The 19,036-nt window shown below is 35.1% G+C and overlaps 3 protein-coding genes across 3 annotated transcripts; all 3 read left to right on the top strand.

Annotated features, from left to right (window-relative positions):
* The first annotated feature begins 3,895 nt into the window (after positions 1–3,895).
* LOC133039721 (uncharacterized) lies at positions 3,896–6,296 on the top strand. Its single transcript, XM_061118647.1, has 2 exons — positions 3,896–5,825; positions 5,887–6,296. The coding sequence occupies exons 1-2, from the start codon at positions 3,896–3,898 to the stop codon at positions 6,294–6,296; spliced, it is 2,340 nt and encodes a 779-aa protein (XP_060974630.1).
* A 7,149-nt stretch (positions 6,297–13,445) lies between these two features.
* LOC115696878 (probable galacturonosyltransferase 6) lies at positions 13,446–17,801 on the top strand. Its single transcript, XM_030623765.2, has 9 exons — positions 13,446–13,910; positions 14,046–14,080; positions 14,414–14,455; positions 14,544–14,697; positions 14,796–14,869; positions 15,653–15,942; positions 16,031–16,397; positions 16,641–17,162; positions 17,262–17,801. The coding sequence occupies exons 1-9, from the start codon at positions 13,799–13,801 to the stop codon at positions 17,535–17,537; spliced, it is 1,872 nt and encodes a 623-aa protein (XP_030479625.1). The 5' UTR covers positions 13,446–13,798; the 3' UTR covers positions 17,538–17,801.
* LOC115696879 (photosystem II reaction center W protein, chloroplastic) lies at positions 17,260–18,861 on the top strand. Its single transcript, XM_030623766.2, has 2 exons — positions 17,260–18,345; positions 18,453–18,861. Exons 1-2 carry the CDS (start codon positions 18,249–18,251, stop codon positions 18,749–18,751), a joined length of 396 nt encoding a protein of 131 aa, XP_030479626.1. The 5' UTR covers positions 17,260–18,248; the 3' UTR covers positions 18,752–18,861.
* Positions 18,862–19,036: the final 175 nt, after the last annotated feature.

The raw sequence follows: 19,036 nt of genomic DNA, 5'->3' as shown, positions 1-19,036 counted from the left end.
CCCTAAGTATATAGAGATTATGATCCACCCCTAAAGGTAGTAAAGATCATAATTCTCTAAGTGTGATAGAGTTTATGTGGAGTTGAATACTATCCAGAGTTCATTAGATATAAAAGATCGTTGAACTGCATAGTTTTCTTAACTTTTCTCCACCCCTATCAGATCAAAAGATCCTTTTATTAAACAAATTCTTAATAATTGTATTAGAATGAACAATTATTAATAAACATAGAAATAGTTTCTAGTGTTTATTTAATATAACTCTATGAAGAGTTGTAAATATTATAGAATTTGCATCAATAATAAAAACACTTACACATACAAACATATAAATATAATGTGGTAATAGTTGATGAAGATAAAATAAATGAAGCTCATTCTCATAAATTGTAATGGTTGAATTCGAAAATAAATAAACTTTATTGATAATAAAATAAAAAAAATGTATTGCAACAATATGAGAAAAACAGGTATAAATATCCCTAACTAAAATTTGAAATCCAAATTGTCTTTAAACTAAAACAATTAATTCAAAAAAAAAAATTGAAGAGCTTCATCTTCATCTGGACGATTTCACCCTTGGTCCAGCTTTCCGATCCAACTCATTTGAGTTCAAGTAGCTTGGCCTATAAGAAGAAGAAAACAAATAAACAAAGTTAGTCCAGAATCATAAATCCAATTGGATAATAATTCACTAAAACTCTTAAAGTTTATAAATAGAAATACCTTATTTCTTTGCAAGAAGTTTAGGACATTGGGGTTTCCAATGACCCTTTTCATTGCAGTAGAAACACTTTCCTTTATGTGTAGCATCACCAGAAGGAGCAGCCTTTTTATTCTTCATGGCTTTTGTTCACTTCTTGGTGTTCTTCCACTTCTTCTTCGATTTGGGTTTCGAAGCAGAGGCAACATTTGCTTCAGGTTTCATCGTCTCATTACCATTCCCAGGATTGTGAGGTTTACTTTATTTCTTCTTGGGTCCTCCAATCAAATTTTCATAAGTTTGAAGGTCATTGACTAATTCATGAAAGTCAATTTCCTTCTTAATCATGACATAATTTGATGTGTATGGTAGAAATGCTGGAGTCAGGCTATTCAAGATAAGACTTACTTCAGTAGCACTGTCCATTTCACCACCATGATCCTGTACTTCTTGGAAATAACTTGACATTAGGAGAACATGGTCATGCACGTTTTGATGAGGTTCCATCCGTGCATTAATGTACTTCTTAGTCGCGTCAAAGCGTGACTGAAGTGATGCCTTACCGAATAGCTCATTTAACTTCGTCATAACTTCAGCAGCCTTCTCGGTTTTAGAAAACCGAGTTTTGAGGGTGTCAACCATGCTAGAAAGCATAAAGTATAGAGCTTTGTCATTTGCTTTCTGCCAACGCTCGTACTTTTCTTTCACAGCTTTGGAAGCATTGTCCCCAGGCACTTCAGGTGACGGCTCAGTTAAAACAAACAAGGCACTTTCTCCTATGAGAGCAATATTAATGCTCTCATTCCACTTATTAAAGTTAGATCCATTCAGCTTGTTTTCAGTCAACAGTGATAACATGGGACTCATTTTGATAATACAGGATACTACAATATAATAGAAATCAACAAATAGAAATTAATAATGGTTTAAAACAAAATCAATTCAGAAATTATAAGCACATAGCAAGTAGGAATGATATGAGAAAATACTTAAAAAATTCAATCCTAAATAATTTCTAAGGTTTTTCAATAAACTGATATCAGTGTCCCGTTTAGGCGAGAGTCAAAGCTCCCATCTATTGAATAGAGTTGTCAGCTCATCTAAAATGTTAAACATTCTAGCAACCTTTTATTCGATCAAGATTTGAATCCAGCGTTGTCCCGTTTAGGCGAGAGTCAAGGCTATTCTATCTTATGAGCTACTACCATTGTTTCGCAATTTGCAAGTCAAATATGGTCGCCACCATTAGGGTGATCTATACCATACAAAACACTTACAAACTACTTATCTTTCGAGATTAAACGGTGCGAAATTGCTAATGAACGTTCCTCCATTAGGGAGGATTACTCACTAAAACAAACGCGATGTAAAACCAACAATGGAGATCGAATTTCTTAATAATAATAAAGCTCATTCTTTAAAATGTATTTTCTTTATTATTCTAATAAATAAATTCTCATTAAATTCAAAATTTAGAATTAAAATTCAAAAATAAGAATTTAATATAATATTTATAAAATTATACTTAGATGGTGATTGAAATAAAATTAATTATTTCCATCTTAGTAATAATCTTAAATATAAATATTAAGGAAATTAATTTAAGTTGAATTAAATTAGATTAATTAGCAACTTAAAAATTTTCTTGAGAATATATTTATTGTATTCGAAAAATAAAGTATATATATAAAAATATACAAATTTCGAAAATAATAAAAAAAAAAATAGACAAGAAAAACTTCAAGCAAAAATATCACCTATCTAGATTTTCTTTTGACTAATTAATTCAATTTCTAATAATATATATTTTAAATTCATTTATTTTAAATTAATCAATTAAATGAAAAAATCATTGATTTAAGTTGGCCCAAGAATTAATTAAAATAAATAATTAATTTACAACTCAATCTATTTTTCAAGATAAATTCAAAAAATATTGCATAAATAAAATGTAATTTTTCGAAATTGATTAATAAAATAAAGAAAACTATATATATTTTGAAAAATTATTTAAATTTAAGTTGAAAAATTAAATTTCAACCTAAAAATATTTTTTCTATTTAATTAAGTGTCATGAAAAATAAATATTTAAGTATCATGATGAAAATCAACTTAGATATTTAAATTTTTCAAGTTAATTGAATGCATTAAATTCAAGAAATAAATAATTAAGTGTAGAGAAGGCTTAATTATTAATTTCTAGTTTAATACTAGGAAAAATATACTTAAATAAAATTGTACCAAAATAAATTATTTAAATAATTAATCTTACAATTTATAATATTTTTCTATTAAATATTAGAAATAATAAGTAGTCTGGAAATAACTATCTAGAAAATATCTTATTTGACTAAGTATCTTTTCAATAAAAATTTGAAAAATATCTAATTTAAGTTATATAGAAAAAAAAATCTAAAACTTAAATAATTTCAAATTTAGATTTAATTAAATATCAAAAATTAAGTTACAACCACTTAATTTGAAGATTTCTTTTTAAGTTAATATTCGAAAAGATATTAACAAAAAAAATATCTAAAATATTCCATTTTAAGCTAATATTCGAAAAGATATTAACTTAAAAAATATCTTAAGAATCTTTAATAACTAATGCCTAGGATTCCTCAACTTAATTTAAAATTTAAATAAAATATTCAAATTTAAGTTAGATAAGAAAAATCAGTTGATACAACTAATTTATAACTTAAATAGGAATATTTAATTAAATAAGCTCCACAAAGAATCTAGTTAGTTAAAATTCTATATTTAATTAAATACAAGAAAAATACAAATAGTTTGTCTAGAAATAATATCTAAAACTAAAAGTGTTTTTCTTAAAATTAACTTTAAAATATTAAAATGAAAATAAATTTCATATATTTTAAAAGTTAATTATGTTGCTAATTCAATTTTATTAGGTCAAACTAATATAATTAACCTAGTACAGTTATTTAAATCAGGCAAACGGGCCTTCACAATTGGGGTAGTTCATGTGAGGGGGTGCTGGGTTCAGTATGTCGTACCCACTTCTATGGCTCCCAACTCTCACACAAGGCTTATGGGGCGGAACTCATCAAAACATATAAGATTATTTCCAAGATCTTGGCAAACAGACTTCGGCCCCTCCTGCAGGAGCTAATCTCGCCTTACCAGTCGGCCTTTGTTCCGGGGAGATGGATCGCTGAGAATAGTATAATGGCTCATGAAGTTCTGGACTCTTTCAACAAGTTAAAGGGGAGAGAGGGGTTTGTTGGTCTCAAGCTGGATATGTCCAAAGCTTATGACCGGATTGAGTGGAGTTTCCTGAGAAGAACCATGGAGGCTTTTGGTTTTGATTCCAGATTCATCCAACTGGTTATGAAATGCATTAGCTCTGTGTCCTTTTCGATCTTACTAAATGGAGGCCCGCTGAAACAGTTCTGCCCTGGTAGAGGCCTTCGTCAAGGCGATCCTATTTCGCCCTATCTCTTCATTTTGTGTAGCGAGGTGCTTTCAAGGATGCTATTGCGAAAGGAAGAGACAGGATTGCTCTCGGGTTTTAAGGTTAGCCCTCAGAGCCCCTCCATCTCTCATTTAATGTATGCGGATGATATCTTTGTTTTCTGTAAAGCCAATCTTGAAGAAGTGGGGGTTGTGATGGATGTTGTCCAACTCTTTGGTTCTTGGTCTGGCCAATGCCTGAATGTCCAGAAATCTGCTTATATTTGTTCTAAAAATGTCAATGAAGACATCCAGGCTGAGTTATCGCAGTTTCTGGGGTTCCGGAAGCTTGGCAAGGAGGATAGATTCCTGGGGAACCCGATTATCTGGTCGAATAGTAAGACTAAAGACCTGAGGTACATTAAGGACAAGATTTGTTCAAAGATTGAAGGGTGGAGATGCAAGCTCTTATCCCAAGCGGGTAGGTCCACTCTGATTCGCGCTGTTGCTCAGAGTACCCCGGTGTATTCTATGGCTACCTACCTTTTCCCCAAATCCTTGTGTCATGAGATGGACCAGGCTGTTCGGAAGTTCTGGTGGATGGGTAGTGAGTCTAAGGATCGGTTCCTAGCTCTTTGTGATTGGAACTCTCTTTGCTTACCTCTGGATAGAGGTGGGCTAAATTTCAAGAAGTTCGGAGATGTTAACCTTGCCTTGGTGGCGAAGCTTGGTTGGAAACTTGCAAAGGAGGAGGATTCCTTATGGTGTAAGGTCTTTAAAGCTAAGTATTGGGGGAATAGGGAGAAGGCTTTTTGGAATTCGGATCTGCCAAGGAATGCTTCTTTCGGGGCCAAAGGAATCATGGCGACGAGGGATCTGATTCGTAATGAAGCTTGTTGGGTCCTTGCAGATGGGGGGAAGGCGGATTTGTGGGCCTCCCCATGGATACCTTGGTTAGATTGGGATAAGTCTAGAGCTGCCTTCAATCCATTGTGTGTACCGAATCCAATTAAGGTCTCCACCCTGATTGGAGCAGACAGAGAGTGGATAGCTAGTTTGGTTCAAAGATGGTTCGTACCAAGTGTGGCTAGCTCTCTGCATCTAATTCAGCGGTTGCCCAGCTCTCAAGATGATCTTCTCGTGTGGAAAGATGCTACTAATGGTATGTTTTCCCCTAGCGTGGCTTATAAATCCATTATCAAGAGTCGCTGGGGTGAGACAGATCAAATTTGGCTCCGGATTTGGAAGCTTCAACTCAACGAGCGGTTGAAAATGTTTCTGTGGAAACTTTGTAGAGATATCATCCCGTTTGGGAACCGGCTTCAAAGGATCTTCGGCAATAGCACTACATGTGTGATCTGTGGTGCAGCGGAGGACTCGGCCCTACACCTATTCTTCAAGTGTCCGCTTGCTAAGGCCGTGTGGTTTGCAAGTCGGTGGGCTATTAGAAGTGATACACTTAACTTTGGTGCTCCTAGAGACATGGTGGTGTGGCTCTTATCTCCGGAGTTCTTGAAAGGTGCTGATGCGGAAGTCTTGGGTGAATTTCTGAGATTTGGGGTTTGCTTGTTTGATGCTTTGTGGACTGCCCGCAATAGAGCCTTTCACGATCAGATCAGTCCTACTTGGAGAGGTGTTCTTGCCAAGGTGACTAGTGCTGTTGCCTATCTCCTTTCGGCTTGGGAGTCTCCTACAACTGCTGGTGGTACGCAAAGACGGCCTGTTTGCATTATACACAGGTAATCCGGTGTTACTAGTGGATGCAGCGTTCAAGGATCTTCGTGCTGCAGCTGGGATAGTGGTGGCTATCTCGGAGGTTAATTTGTCGGAGGCTATGGCTGTGTGTTATGAGGCAACTCAGCCACTGGAGGCTGAATTGGTGGCGTTAGTTCATGCGGTGAAGTGGTGTACTATGAGGGGCTGGAACCGGATGGTTATTGCCTCAGATTGTCAACTGCTGGTGCTTGGTTTACATGCTCGGAGGGCTCCGGATTGGCGGCTGGCTGGTGTTTTCTGGCAGCTGGTGGAGATGCTTGATGCTCTCCCTGACGTGAAGATTGAATGGACACCCCGGGCTGGTGTTCTAGCTGCTCACAAGCTTGCTAAGTGGGCGATTTTACATTCGGTTTCTGGTTTATTTTCTGCTGAGGACTTGGTCCCTCTTGTGGCCATGTGAACATTTGCTGTTTTTTTCTTTTTTCTGGTTTTTTTTCTTCTTTTTCTGGTTTTTCAGTTTGTGAACTTTGTTTTGCCTCTGGTTTTCTGCAATAGAGATTGGTTCTCCAGCAAAAAAAGAAAAAAAAAAACTCTCACACAAGGCCTAAAAGAAAGGAATTTAACCTTAAAATAAATAACTGTTATTAATTGAATAGGTCCAATGACTAAATGGACCTAAATAAAATCTATCATGATGTGACATTTTATTTAGCAATAACCTATATGCATCTATATAATAAAATAAACACATAGGTTCACACAGGTGCACACTTGGATGGATCCTATCATGTTGCTAGGTCATACATAGATGAAAGAAGATTGTAAAATTTACCTGTTACAAATTATTAACTTGACCAAGGGAGACATGAGTTAAAATTCAGATTATTGGTCTCTCAACAAGTTAACCATGACTATTTGCAATCAAGTAATAATAGGTTTTAAAAACTTACAAACAAGCTAAAACCATATACTCCTGCAACAAGGTTAGTTGGATAGTTGGAAGTAGGATTTATTTAATTTTAAATAAATTTCGAAAAATTAATAATTAAATAAAAAATATATATTTAATTTTGAAAAATAAAATAAATAATAATATTAATTTATTTTTCGAAAATAAAAGAAATAAAATTAATTTTAAATTTCGAAATTATAAAAAAATATATATTTAAAATTAAACCTACAATTTTGAAAAATTAGGTTTCAACTAACCTAAATATCATTTCAAAATTTGCTAACTACTTTTAAAAATTAAATGTTATTTTATAAATAAAAATTAGAAAAGATAAATTAAATATCTTTTTCAGATTTTAAATTTAATTTAAATAAATAAAATAACAAAATTTAAAAGTTAGCAAAATATCTTACATCTATTTAAAATTACATGATTATAGTTATCTTATTTTAAATTTAAATAAGGTCAAAATATTTTAAAAAAAATTAATTTAAAAAAGTTTAATATCTGACCTTAAATTTAAAAATAAGATAAGATATAATCAAATTTAAAAATAAAATAAATAATTAAGCAAAATGATAGATATTTACTAATTTCAAATTCAAATTACACTAATATCATGAATTAAATTTTAAAAAAATTAAATTAATTCATTATGATAATTAGAGTTGAATTAGGAATAGTAAATCTATAAATACAAAACTACACAAAAAATCGGAAGTTAATTCCATGAAAAAGCATGAAAAAACGAAGAAAAACGAAAATTTTGGGAGCTGTACGGACAGTATGCCAAGCTTACTGTCCGCGCGCGCAGGTTGGGTGTTAGGGCCGAGAAACCTCGGCAGACAGGGAATCCTGCAGCATTTCTGCGCGCGTAGGTGGGGCTTTAGACACTGATCCGCGCGCGCAAGAGGAAATTCAGATAGGATGCACGGTCGTGCTTGTCTGAATCCGCGCGCGCGTGGGTGATGCTCAGCATCCCTATCTTTTTTCGAATCTTCAAAAAATCATAACTAATTCAAATTAAATCGAAATTGAGTTCTGTAAAAAAGTAACTTGCTTAATTTTTTCCATACTATCCAATAAAAATAATTCCAGAAACAAAATTTCAATTATGTTTCACGAAAATTTACAAACATCAATCAATCATCATATAACACTCAATACAGCATGAAACCATCCAAATAACAAATAATCGTTTTAAAGTCCAAATTTCATGCAAGTAAATCAATTGCCATGGCTTTGAGGCCAGTTGTTGGAATTTATTTTACCAGGATCTTAGATCTACTCACAAGTATGTTGTTTAAGCACCCTAAATATGAACTTTCTAAAACAATAAATTAAACACATATAAAGTTAAGAAAACCTTACATTGATGCAGCAGAATTAATGTCTCCTTCCACTCAGATCTCTAACCCTGGTATCCTTTCTGTAGCAGAGTATAATCAAGATCTGAGCCCGAATGTCCTTCTTCTTCAAGTTTGATCCTTCACAGTCTTCCAATCTATGATTGAGTTACTGCTTGTTGTGTGTGGGCACTCACTCTTTCACTAGGGTTCGAAATTTATGAAGAAGAAAAGAGAAGAGGGATTTCGGCCAGGTATTGAAAGTGGGGAAGGCTCAATTTTCTGAAGAGAGAAATTTCTGTCAGAAAAGGTTATTGAAAACTTGTGATTTGACTGAGCCATCACTTTCTATTTATAGGCAACTACTAGGTTTAGGTTAGGAATTATTTGGCATTAAAATAATGAAAATATTAATTTGAAATCCCACAATAAGTGGTCGGCCATGGTGTGTTAGTAGGCCCCACTTGATTTTGTAGTTTTATCAAATTTTATTTCTATTTTCTCAAAAACGCCAATTTTCTAATTCTAACCTTTTAAATGCCAAAACTAATTATTTAATAACTAAAATAGATTATTAAATAATATGGTCATTTAATTTAATTATTAACTGGACAAATCAAGTCCATTAATAAATAAATAAACCTAGAATCTCTTTTCTTTACAATTTCACCCCTGCTTAGTGAAAATTCATAAAATTAGACATAGTCTAACTTTAGAATTATAATTGATCAATCACGAATCAATTAATGAGTCTTACAAGCAGAATGTTCTCAATTAGAATGGGGACCATGGATCTATATGCTGAGCTTCCAATAAGTGAACCAAATTTACCAAGTAAATTCCTACTTATTAATTCTTCGTTGAATCCACTCTTATAACTTAGAATTACACTCTCAGACTTATATAGAGCATATTATATGTTCCACGATATCAATATGCTATCTCATTTAACCATTGTTATAATCTTATTGTGATTTAAAGATCCTCTATATAGATGATCTACATCAAGATGGGATTTCTTTACCGTTCTCACCCCTCAATGTATTTTGCCCCTTAAAACACTTAGCTACCTGTAAATGGTGTTTAGTGATCTAATGATTAGTCAGTTAAACAAGAGCTCATACATTTACTTCTATTTGCTAAGCTCGAAGGGAATCATCACTTGACTTCTATACACCAGTAGAAGCTATAGATTCCATATTTATGTTCAGCACTCCCACTCAATCATACTATCATGTTCCCAAAATATACGTATCACCCTGACCTAAAAGTAGGCTTAAATAATAAATCAAAGAACATGAATAGTACTCCTGAGTTGAGCCTAAGCATATCAGGATTTAGATTCTTTTAATCTTAAGATCAACTACTGATATTGACTTGGAAAGATATATATAACGCTAAGTTTATAATATCTTAACTTAGTTGCAATATCGGTCCAGTCCAATGTATACTCCATACATTCGAAACTAGTATACTTTACCAATGCCCTAGAAAGAACATAACACTTACTCCAAGTGTAAGTACACATCATCGCTGATTATCACATTAGTGTAAATCCAATAACACTGATGAAACAGGGACCAAGACTTTTGATTCATATGATCACAATCATATTCCACTGTGTTGACAATACTGTAATTGTGAATAAACATATGATCTGGATTTAACTGATTCTGTGTGTAAATGTAATAAACATATTTAAACCATTAGCATGTAGAATTCATGCAAACATCAATCACTTCAAATTTCTTATATTGATAACTAATTAGATTGTAAAGAGTTTTATTTAGGGCATAAAACCCAACAGGTGGAGCTTTGGCTTTCCCCTTCCTTTGGATTTTACGACTACCCCAAATGGAGCAGTTCTCAGAGTAGTCTCTAGGATAGGGTCCTGTTGAAGTTCCCAGGGAAAGGCTGTAGCCGGCACTTCATCAATATTTACCTCCCCGGTGAGAGCAACAGTTAGATTTTCCTCAATGACCACTATTGGATTTTCCTTAATATCCACTGTTTCAAGATGGAATTCGTCGTTGATATCACTGGAAAAACAAAAAAGAAAGGAAAAACCAAGAAATTAGACACCCAACATCCTATGATTATATGGGCATCGAGGACGACCTCCCATAACATTTCCAGGAGAGGTCCCCGACGACCCCGTCACTCCCATAAACCTATCCTCGTCAGGAAACTTAAAGCAACAGGCCAGGAACTTAGGAAAAAATTACCAGAACAAGATTCAAGAAAATTCCTGAAATCAAGCTCATTTGGAGTCCTAATAACTCCAAACAGGCGTGCAGAAGATGAACAATCTTAACATTCACTCAAAAGTTCATTCTGCATAGTCCAAACCCTAATTTCAAAATCCTAAGAACATGCAAATGTATACAAAATTCAGATTGTCATATCCTAACTGTTCAGGCAGCATCAACACTCCCTCAGTGGGAAAATTTCAACCCTGTCCTAAAAATGTAACTCTACGAGCATCATTTTTCTATTCACATATATCAGATATCCTAGACCTAGTCTGAACTTAACATTTCTATCCTAGATACGAAATAGTAAGTTTCAACAACCGTCAGGATACTTACTTGATGTGTGAGTGGGAAAAGAACGGTTGTTGTGGAAATCTATCCAAAAGTTGTGTACCCAATCAATCACACGATCGAAGCCAGCTTGAACGTCGAAATCCTCGTCGGGCTAAGGGAGGAACATTTTAAGGTTTAATGGTTCTGTGTATGGAAAACAGGTTAAACAAAGTTTCAAGAAGTACTAGATCAAGTAGTTGAAACCTCTTGCATTCACCGATGGAAACGATCGCAAGGTCAAAGTTTTTTCGGAATAAGGGGCTGTGGTTTGAAGTTTGAAAGCAAAAGTTTTAAGAAGTCTAAAGAAGTGAAAATTAAAAAGTGATTTGATTATATTTTGGCCAAATCCATGCAATTTAAAATGAATAGTCTAGATCCTCCCTCCAAAAAGCACGATTTGATCTAACAGATGGGAAGATGAAAATATGGCATTTAAAACTTACTTAGAGCATTCATTTTTCGTCATTGCCTGCCTCAAGCCCATCGTGTATTAAAGGAGGGTCGTGTTAATAAACCTGACATCATTGCAACTTCCTCTGAAAGATGTGCCCCCTACACGCGCGTGTTATCAACAGATGTATTGAAGACATATCATGTGTGCCATGCCAGTGGCATCATTGGTTCTTGATCCTTCAATTGATGACAGCTACATGGATACATCCATGTTCCCAGCAATCACCACGTGTCATGAGTATGTCTTCAAGATCTGAAAGAAGACTCCAAGCTCTCGCAACTCAAAAATTCCCGGAAGCTTAAGGGTAAATATTACCCGTGTTTCTAAGTGGGTGACATGTGGCATAAAAAGGGAGATATAATCTCATGATCTCACTAATTAAATCCCCTCAAGTAAACCAAGTCACAGAGAAGTTTCTTAGATCCGAGAATATGGCAAGACCGATAGATATCATCTTACCTTATGTTAGTCTCCGAGACACGGAAGACGTAGTACCACTCTTGGACTTGGATTAGCCCAAGCTCAAAGTCTGCCTAAATGCTATCTGGACAGACATTCAAAGGGTCTGTCACCGATGTTGACTGCCCAAAAGGTTCTTAGACATCTACCTTGGATATAAACCTGAATCACCCATCGGCGATTATGCTTTTTTTAACACAAGATCAGGTCTTGTCCCCTGTGCCAGGACATGGTAGTGCGTGCACCTCATACACCTTTTTGCCAAATAGTTATTCCTGGCATTTTCTTTTCAAGGTTAAACCTTTTGCTGACACGTGTCCAATACGTACAGTGGTCCCTTATTGTTCAGTTGCTTCAATGCACGAGCACAAATCCTTCAAAGGGGCCCAACAGTCAGCTCTTTCTGCATGTATTTTACCCCATTTGTGGGCTTTTTGCAGAAATCCTAGGCGGGTCATGGGCATGTCTGTGCTCGCCCTACAACCTATAAATACCCTTTTATTTCCATACGAAAGGGGGATCACAACTTACATAGCCAAAGCTCTGCTAAAATTACTCTAAGCTTTCTTCTTCTTCAAGAGAAACACAGAGTACAAAGTTAAAGTTTCTTGCATAAACACTGTAAAAAAAACATCAAATATGCCCTTTGAGGCTAATAAACTGACTCGTGGACTAAGGTTCATTAACGCCTGAACTACGTAAAAATCTTTATCTTCTTTATTGCTATTATTTATTATTTCTTAAGCTCTTAAATATTTAGTTTTCAAAAATCTCAGTAAACATCACTGTAGAATTCCATATCCCATATGGGCCAATAAGATCCGACACTCTTGCCACATCACACGAAGGATGCAAGTTTGGGAGAAAGGAAGGTGGTCTTAGCAACTAAGGGTCTCTAAACGTCCTTGTATTTCTAGCATTTCCAAACTACCCTTTCAACAATAAATCTCTTCCCCATAAGATTTCTTGCCAAGTTGATGATGGGTATGATCTCTTATCTAAAATATCTTGCTTTCATTACTTAAGCCACTATTAGCAGGATTCTAAATCGTCTAAAACCTAAACTCCCATTACTACGAGGTTGACCCATCTTATGCCAAGTTCTTCAATAAATTCTTTGTTTGTTATGGATTGATCCCCACGAATAAACTCTTCACCAATTTCCTTTGGAATTTTAAAACATGACATTTGGTAATTTGACATTTCTAGGATAACAACTTTTACTAAAGCTTCCTTACCCTTTGCCAGAAAATTTTTACTTGATAAACATGTAATTCTGTGCATATTTTATTCTTTATTGGTATGAAAAGCATACATTCGTTCCTCCCACCTATTATGGGCAGACCTAAATATTTTTTAATAGTTTCAGTCATTTTTCAAAATTTCTGTAAAAAGCTACTGCATCTCCTCTGATGTATTAGGAAAAACACATTTGTTTCAAAAAAAAAAAAAAAAAAAAAAAAAAAACACATTTGCTTGAGTTCTGTCCAAAATATTTTGCCTAAGAAAACGGTTAGGCCATAAATATTTCTTAAAAGATAAAAAAGGCAATTCTTCTGATCAATCAAACAGAAAAGACTACAGTATTACTACAAGAAAGGAAAAAAAAAAAGGGTATGAGTACAGTTGACACGTGTAAAGCGGTGATAGGTGGGACCCGAAATTTGCCGATTCGCGGAACCTTTGTTGTGATTATCAGTGTTATAATCCAGATGGTTACACGTAGGACCCAACATCACCGTCCGTTGTCCTCAATCTCAAGGCAAACCCCTCTAAACTACATACATCCAAATTAATATTTTTAAAATATATATTTTTTGTTGAGGTCTTGAAAAAATAAAATAAACAAAAAAATTTATTATTATTTAAAAAAAAAGTCCAAGGAGGAAAAACCACCTTCCTTACAGGCACAGAACATGGCCGACGGAGCCATCTTTCTCTATTTCCCTTTCCTTCTCTCTCTTCTTGAAAACGCAGAGCCCGAAAAGAAATATCAGAAACCCTAGGTTTCGATTTGATTTGATTTTGATATTTTTGGTTTGCTTGTGATCGAAGCATCGAATTCTCTGTGATCTGAGAAGTTTGTGAGATGTGTTTTTGGAAGAGTGGAGAGCGAAGAGCGAGTAGTGTCATTGTGATTATTCGCAGTCTGCCATTGGATCATTGATGAAGCAGTTTAGACGATGCCAGAGGATTCTCATCCTCTCTCTGCTTTCCCTCTCTGTTTTAGCTCCCGTATTTTTCGTCTCCCATAGGCTCAAGAATCTCGCTTCCGTTGGTATTGACATTATGTTCTTTTTACTTGTATACATATTCACTATTGAATATTCATGTATGACATGCATTTCATTCTTGTGAATATAGATATGCATATTTATGTATTGATCTGTGCACTTGTTAACTTGCTTCGCAGGGCGGAAAGAGTTTATTGAAGATTTGGCGACTATCGTATGAATCTTTCTTCCTTAATCTCAGTTTTTGTTGTTCAATAATGCGATTTTATCTACTGGATTGCTAATCGAAATGAGAGAAATAGAAAAATGGATTTCAGAATCCTGAATTGATTATAATTTAGTGCAAGCAAATTTAAGTCTCTGTTTGAACTCATAAGAAATTTCATTGTGTTGCTAATTGGTCTAGACTGTCGTTAGATGAAAGTTATCAACTCAGTTCGTAGGTTTTTTTTATTACATTCCAGCTGCCTTTTTCGGGTTTCTGTTTTCCATTTTGATGAATTGTGAAGATTGAAGATGGGTTTGTTATGTTTTTTTTTTTTTGCAGAAATATAGAAGAGATGATTTGAGACTTAAATCTATTCAACAGGTAGAGTAATGATTCATTAGTGTTATCTGGATGTGCTTCAATTTTTTTTTTCTACTGTTTTGGAATTGCCTTACTATTTTTGTAACAGGAAAGTGGCGAAGGCGTGAAAGAGCCACGCCTAGTTGTTTATAAGGATAAGGATCAGAATTCTACAGTTAGTTACAGTTCATCCGAAGATATTCGTGATTTGGAGATGTCTGCAATTGATGGGGAGACGACAAATGCTTTGGCTAATAGAAACGGTTGGTAGTCAGTCTGTGTGTATGTGTTTTATTTCTTTGTATGCCACTTTTATTTCTGTCATTTTCTTTACTCTCGGTCTGTTGTATTCAAATATCAGAAACCGATAATGAGAAAGAACAAGGAGATGAACAAGTTCAGCAGATAAGGATATCGAACGTGTTTCAAGAAAAGGTTTGTAATTAAAAAATGCCTATTAAACGTCAAACAGACTTGTTTAGCTTATGTGAAACAGTTTTTAACTTTTTACATGGCTGGTTCTGGTGCATGCTGTGGTTTCACCACATCCTTAATCTTTTTTTTTTAAAAAAAAAAAAAAATTATTATTGGTATAAGGAGAAGTGTAAAGCTTCCGCTGTCTGTGTGTGAATTTATTACTTGATTTTTTTTCCTCCCACTGCAAATGTTCCTTTGCTTCTTTTTGTCTTTGGCTACTAGTTTAAGATTTTTATAATTAAAGATGCGATTTTGAAACAAAATTATGATTAAAGTTTGTGACCTCCTCGTATAACTAGGTTGTGCTGTTTGGTCATCTGAATTGTGAAGGCCTGTTAGAAATCTTGTACTGGAGTTAGAAAAATTGAGGGGGCAATCAAAATTTTCTAGAGTAAAGAACACGGTTGAGGTGTCAACTTATTATATAATGAATTACTCCTTGATATTGAGTTGCGGACTTGTCATATAAATAATCTGAAATACTTACACAATAACGGGCTGGTGATAATTGTGTTAGTCACTTGAGATATTGATCAGAGATCCCTAATAACACTGTAAGAAAAGCTTTAAAAAAATTCTTGGTTCTTCCAATAATTCTTGATGTAGATTCGGTAATCAAAATATCCCTCTATGCTGGGGATTATAAATTTGACATGACTCTGACTCTGATTATAGTAAGATTGGCAAACGTTCGTATTTTCAGCTAAATAGAAAAACTCACTCCACTGGCATTGTCTGCAGGGGCAATTTAACTCTCAGTTGCGTGAAATAACTGAAGCAAGGATGAAAGAGACGAGAGATTTGCTACATAATAAGGAAGCTCACCATGATCGCAACGTACACACTCAGTCACAAAGAGTTACTGATGAGAAGATAAGAGAGATGAAAGATCAACTAATAAGAGCTAAAGCATACTTGAATTTTGCACCGCCAGGTAGTAATTCTCATTTAGTAAAGGAGTTGAGATTACGAATTAAAGAGGTGGAACGAGCAGTTGGTGAGCGTACGAAAGATTCAGAGTTGTCAAGGAGGTATATAGTCCTGTTTTTTTTTTTTAATTGTTCTCTGATGTAGTGAGTTCCAGAGTTTCATTTCATTCTAAGACCCATGATGTTACAGTGCTTTGCAGAAAATGAGACACATGGAAGCCTCATTGTCTAAAGCCAGTGCGGTGTACCCCGACTGTTCTGCTATGACTGTTAAGCTCCGTGCCATGGCTCACACAACCGAAGAGCAAGTTCGGTCGCAAAAGAAACAAGCAACATATCTTGTCCATCTTGCTGCGCGTACAACCCCGAAAGGGCTCCATTGTCTTGCTATGCGCCTCACTTCCGAATACTTCGCTTTGGAGCCAGAAGAGAGGCAGCTTCCCAGCCAACAGAAACTAAGAAACTTGCATGATCCAAACCTTTATCATTATGTTGTCTTCTCTGATAATATTCTGGCATGTGCAGTGGTTGTCAGCTCCACTGTTTCTGCAGCAGCGGTAATTTGAATGATCTCTATCAATCTTTTATTCTAATTATAGATTTATTTTGTAAGTCCTAATATTCCATGTTTCCTCCTCCAAATATGAAGATTTTGAGCCTAGGTAAAAGGTTGTGCTGCAGCTTTTTGGCGTTTATGTCATTCTGCACTTGAAACTACTGATTCTGGATTCCATGGTATTGTTGGTATGAGATATTCACATCAAACCTTGATCGTTGTTTGTTGTCATGAAATTGTGCAGGAACCAAAGAAAATTGTTTTCCATGTGGTGACTGATTCCCTCAATTTCCCAGCAATCTCAATGTGGTTCATATTGAACCCTCCAGGCAAAGCTACAATCCAGATCCAGAACATAGACAGTTTTGACTGGTTGTTCACCAAGTATAACAATCCACTATTGAAGCAAGAGTCCAGTGATTCTAGATTTACTTTTCAACTCAACCACCTTCGTTTCTATCTGCCTGAGATCTTCCCTGCACTGGATAAGGTAGTACTCTTTGACCATGATGTGGTGGTACAAAAAGACCTAACTGGTCTATGGCATCTTGACATGAAGGGAAAAGTAGTTGGAGCGGTACAAACTTGTCTGAAAGGAAAATCTTCATATCGCCGGATGGACTCCTTTCTCAACTTTTCCGACCCTTTTGTAGCCAAGAGTTTTGATATCAATGCCTGCACTTGGGCATTTGGGTTGAATCTATTTGATCTACAGGAGTGGAGAAAACAAAATCTGACTGCCCTTTACCACAGATACTTACAAATGGTACATCAAAATCTCTTCACACATCTACTTAGTTTCAATTAAGCCTTAAAAGTTAATTATAATCTAATGCTTATCTTTTTCGGGTGTGTTTTGTTGCAGGGTTCTGAACGACCTTTGTGGATGGCTGGGAGTTTGCCCTTAGGGTGGGTTACCTTTTATAAGAAAACAGTGGCTTTGGATAGAAGATGGCATATCACTGGATTGGGTTATGAGTCTGAATTGATTAGTATGGAGGTGGAGAGAGCAGCAGTGTTACACTTCGATGGAATTATGAAGCCTTGGTTAGATATAGCAATTGGGAAGTACAAGCAATATTGGAACAAATTTGTCAAGTTTGATCACCCTTATTTGCAACAATGCAACATCCACGAATAATTGAACATTTGCAAGACTGTCAATCAATCAATGGAGGGAGAGTACAATACCATGACAATTCTTAGCAGAAAATTTTTTACACCTTTTTTTTTTTTCCTTTCTTGCATTAGGAATTGCACTTGTTCACTTAATTCTTTTTCCCATAATGATTCTTCATGTAAAGTTCAACTAATATTTTTTCCCACACAGATATTTTTCTGGGGATATTACTTTAGGGAAGTTTCAAATTATAGAAATAATTCGAAACCAAAAACAAAAAAGAAAGTGGTGTATTTTAGGGGATTCTGTAACACTTCACTAGGTTACTTTCCTGTACATATTTTTCCATTCAAGGCGCTTAACATGTATTCCGGATTATTATTTTCTTGGAATAGCCTAATCCATATATTTTGGGATAAAAATGGAATAAAGAGAATTTTACCTGGGCATATGAGAGCAACGGAAATGGAATTATTAGAAAATGGATTGTGTGGCACGTGGAAAATTTTGATTGGGTGTAAGCAGATAGGGATAGGGCTAAGCTTTGTTTGTGTGGTGCAGTCTGGACAGATTTCCAACCAATCAGAATGCTCCGTTCCTTCTCTTCAATCCACTGCAAAAAAACAAAGGCTTTTTATAACACCATAATAACAAAATCTTCCACTGCAAAACCAGTTTTTTTTTCCCTTCCCGGAATATTTTTCTCGGAAAATCAAGCTTCATCAAGCGATAATGGCAAGCTTCACCGCTAGTGCTCCAACCTCTTCAGTCCTCCGGGCATCCCTTCTCCACAAACCATCCTTGGGGATCCAATCCTCACCTGTTCTTGGTAATAAGACCTATAAGTTTTTGTAGTTAGCTACTCTTTTTTTTCTTTCAATTTTCAATATTTGTTTTTTTTTCGAACTTGAATTTGAATTTGAATTGTACATTTAGCACTTCCCACAATGGCGAAGGGAGGAAAAGTGAGGTGTTCAATGGAGAAATCTGAAAGCAAGCAAAAGATGGGTATGGGAGCTTCTTTAATGGCTGCAGCTATGGCAGCAACGGTGTCTAGTCCAGCTATGGCTTTGGTGGATGAGAGATTGAGCACAGAAGGTACTGGGCTTCCGTTTGGGCTGAGCAACAACCTTCTTGGTTGGATCCTTCTTGGTGTGTTTGGTCTCATCTGGGCTAACTACTTTATCTACACTTCCACTCTTGATGAAGATGAGGAATCTGGATTGTCTCTCTGAATCTCTGCCTCCATGAAACCAAACCCCATATCGTAATTATCTTCTGCTTAAAAAGATTTATGTAAAAAAATTATCGAAATGAAGTTGGAATTTCTCATTTTGTAGTAAAATCTACTTTATTAGTATTTGTTATTATGCCTTTCTTCATTTCTAACTATTTTTTTTTTCAAGTAATCTTTTTCATCTCTTTCATTCCACTTTTGTTGCTTGTTTGATTTCTTCATATCAAAATCCGTAGTTTTTTTTTTCCTTTTTCCTTTTTCCTTTATGATTCACGATATCAAT

The sequence above is a fragment of the Cannabis sativa genome, chromosome 7, assembly GCF_029168945.1.
Source record: "Cannabis sativa cultivar Pink pepper isolate KNU-18-1 chromosome 7, ASM2916894v1, whole genome shotgun sequence".
Lineage (NCBI taxonomy): Eukaryota > Viridiplantae > Streptophyta > Magnoliopsida > Rosales > Cannabaceae > Cannabis > Cannabis sativa.
Note: the sequence above shows the minus strand (reverse complement) of the source record. Positions and strands in the feature narration are given on the sequence as shown.

Excerpts from the sequence above, each read along its gene's own strand:
- LOC133039721 (XM_061118647.1), top strand. The coding sequence starts at position 3,896 with ATGGCTCATGAAGTTCTGGACTCTTTCAACAAGTTAAAGGGGAGAGAG. Across the intron at positions 5,826-5,886 it reads GTCTCCTACAACTGCTGGTG|CGTTCAAGGATCTTCGTGCT; the intron begins GTACGCAAAGAC and ends TAGTGGATGCAG.
- LOC115696878 (XM_030623765.2), top strand. The coding sequence starts at position 13,799 with ATGAAGCAGTTTAGACGATGCCAGAGGATTCTCATCCTCTCTCTGCTT. Across the intron at positions 13,911-14,045 it reads CAAGAATCTCGCTTCCGTTG|GGCGGAAAGAGTTTATTGAA; the intron begins GTATTGACATTA and ends CTTGCTTCGCAG. Across the intron at positions 16,398-16,640 it reads CCACTGTTTCTGCAGCAGCG|GAACCAAAGAAAATTGTTTT; the intron begins GTAATTTGAATG and ends GAAATTGTGCAG.
- LOC115696879 (XM_030623766.2), top strand. The coding sequence starts at position 18,249 with ATGGCAAGCTTCACCGCTAGTGCTCCAACCTCTTCAGTCCTCCGGGCA. Across the intron at positions 18,346-18,452 it reads CCAATCCTCACCTGTTCTTG|CACTTCCCACAATGGCGAAG; the intron begins GTAATAAGACCT and ends TTGTACATTTAG.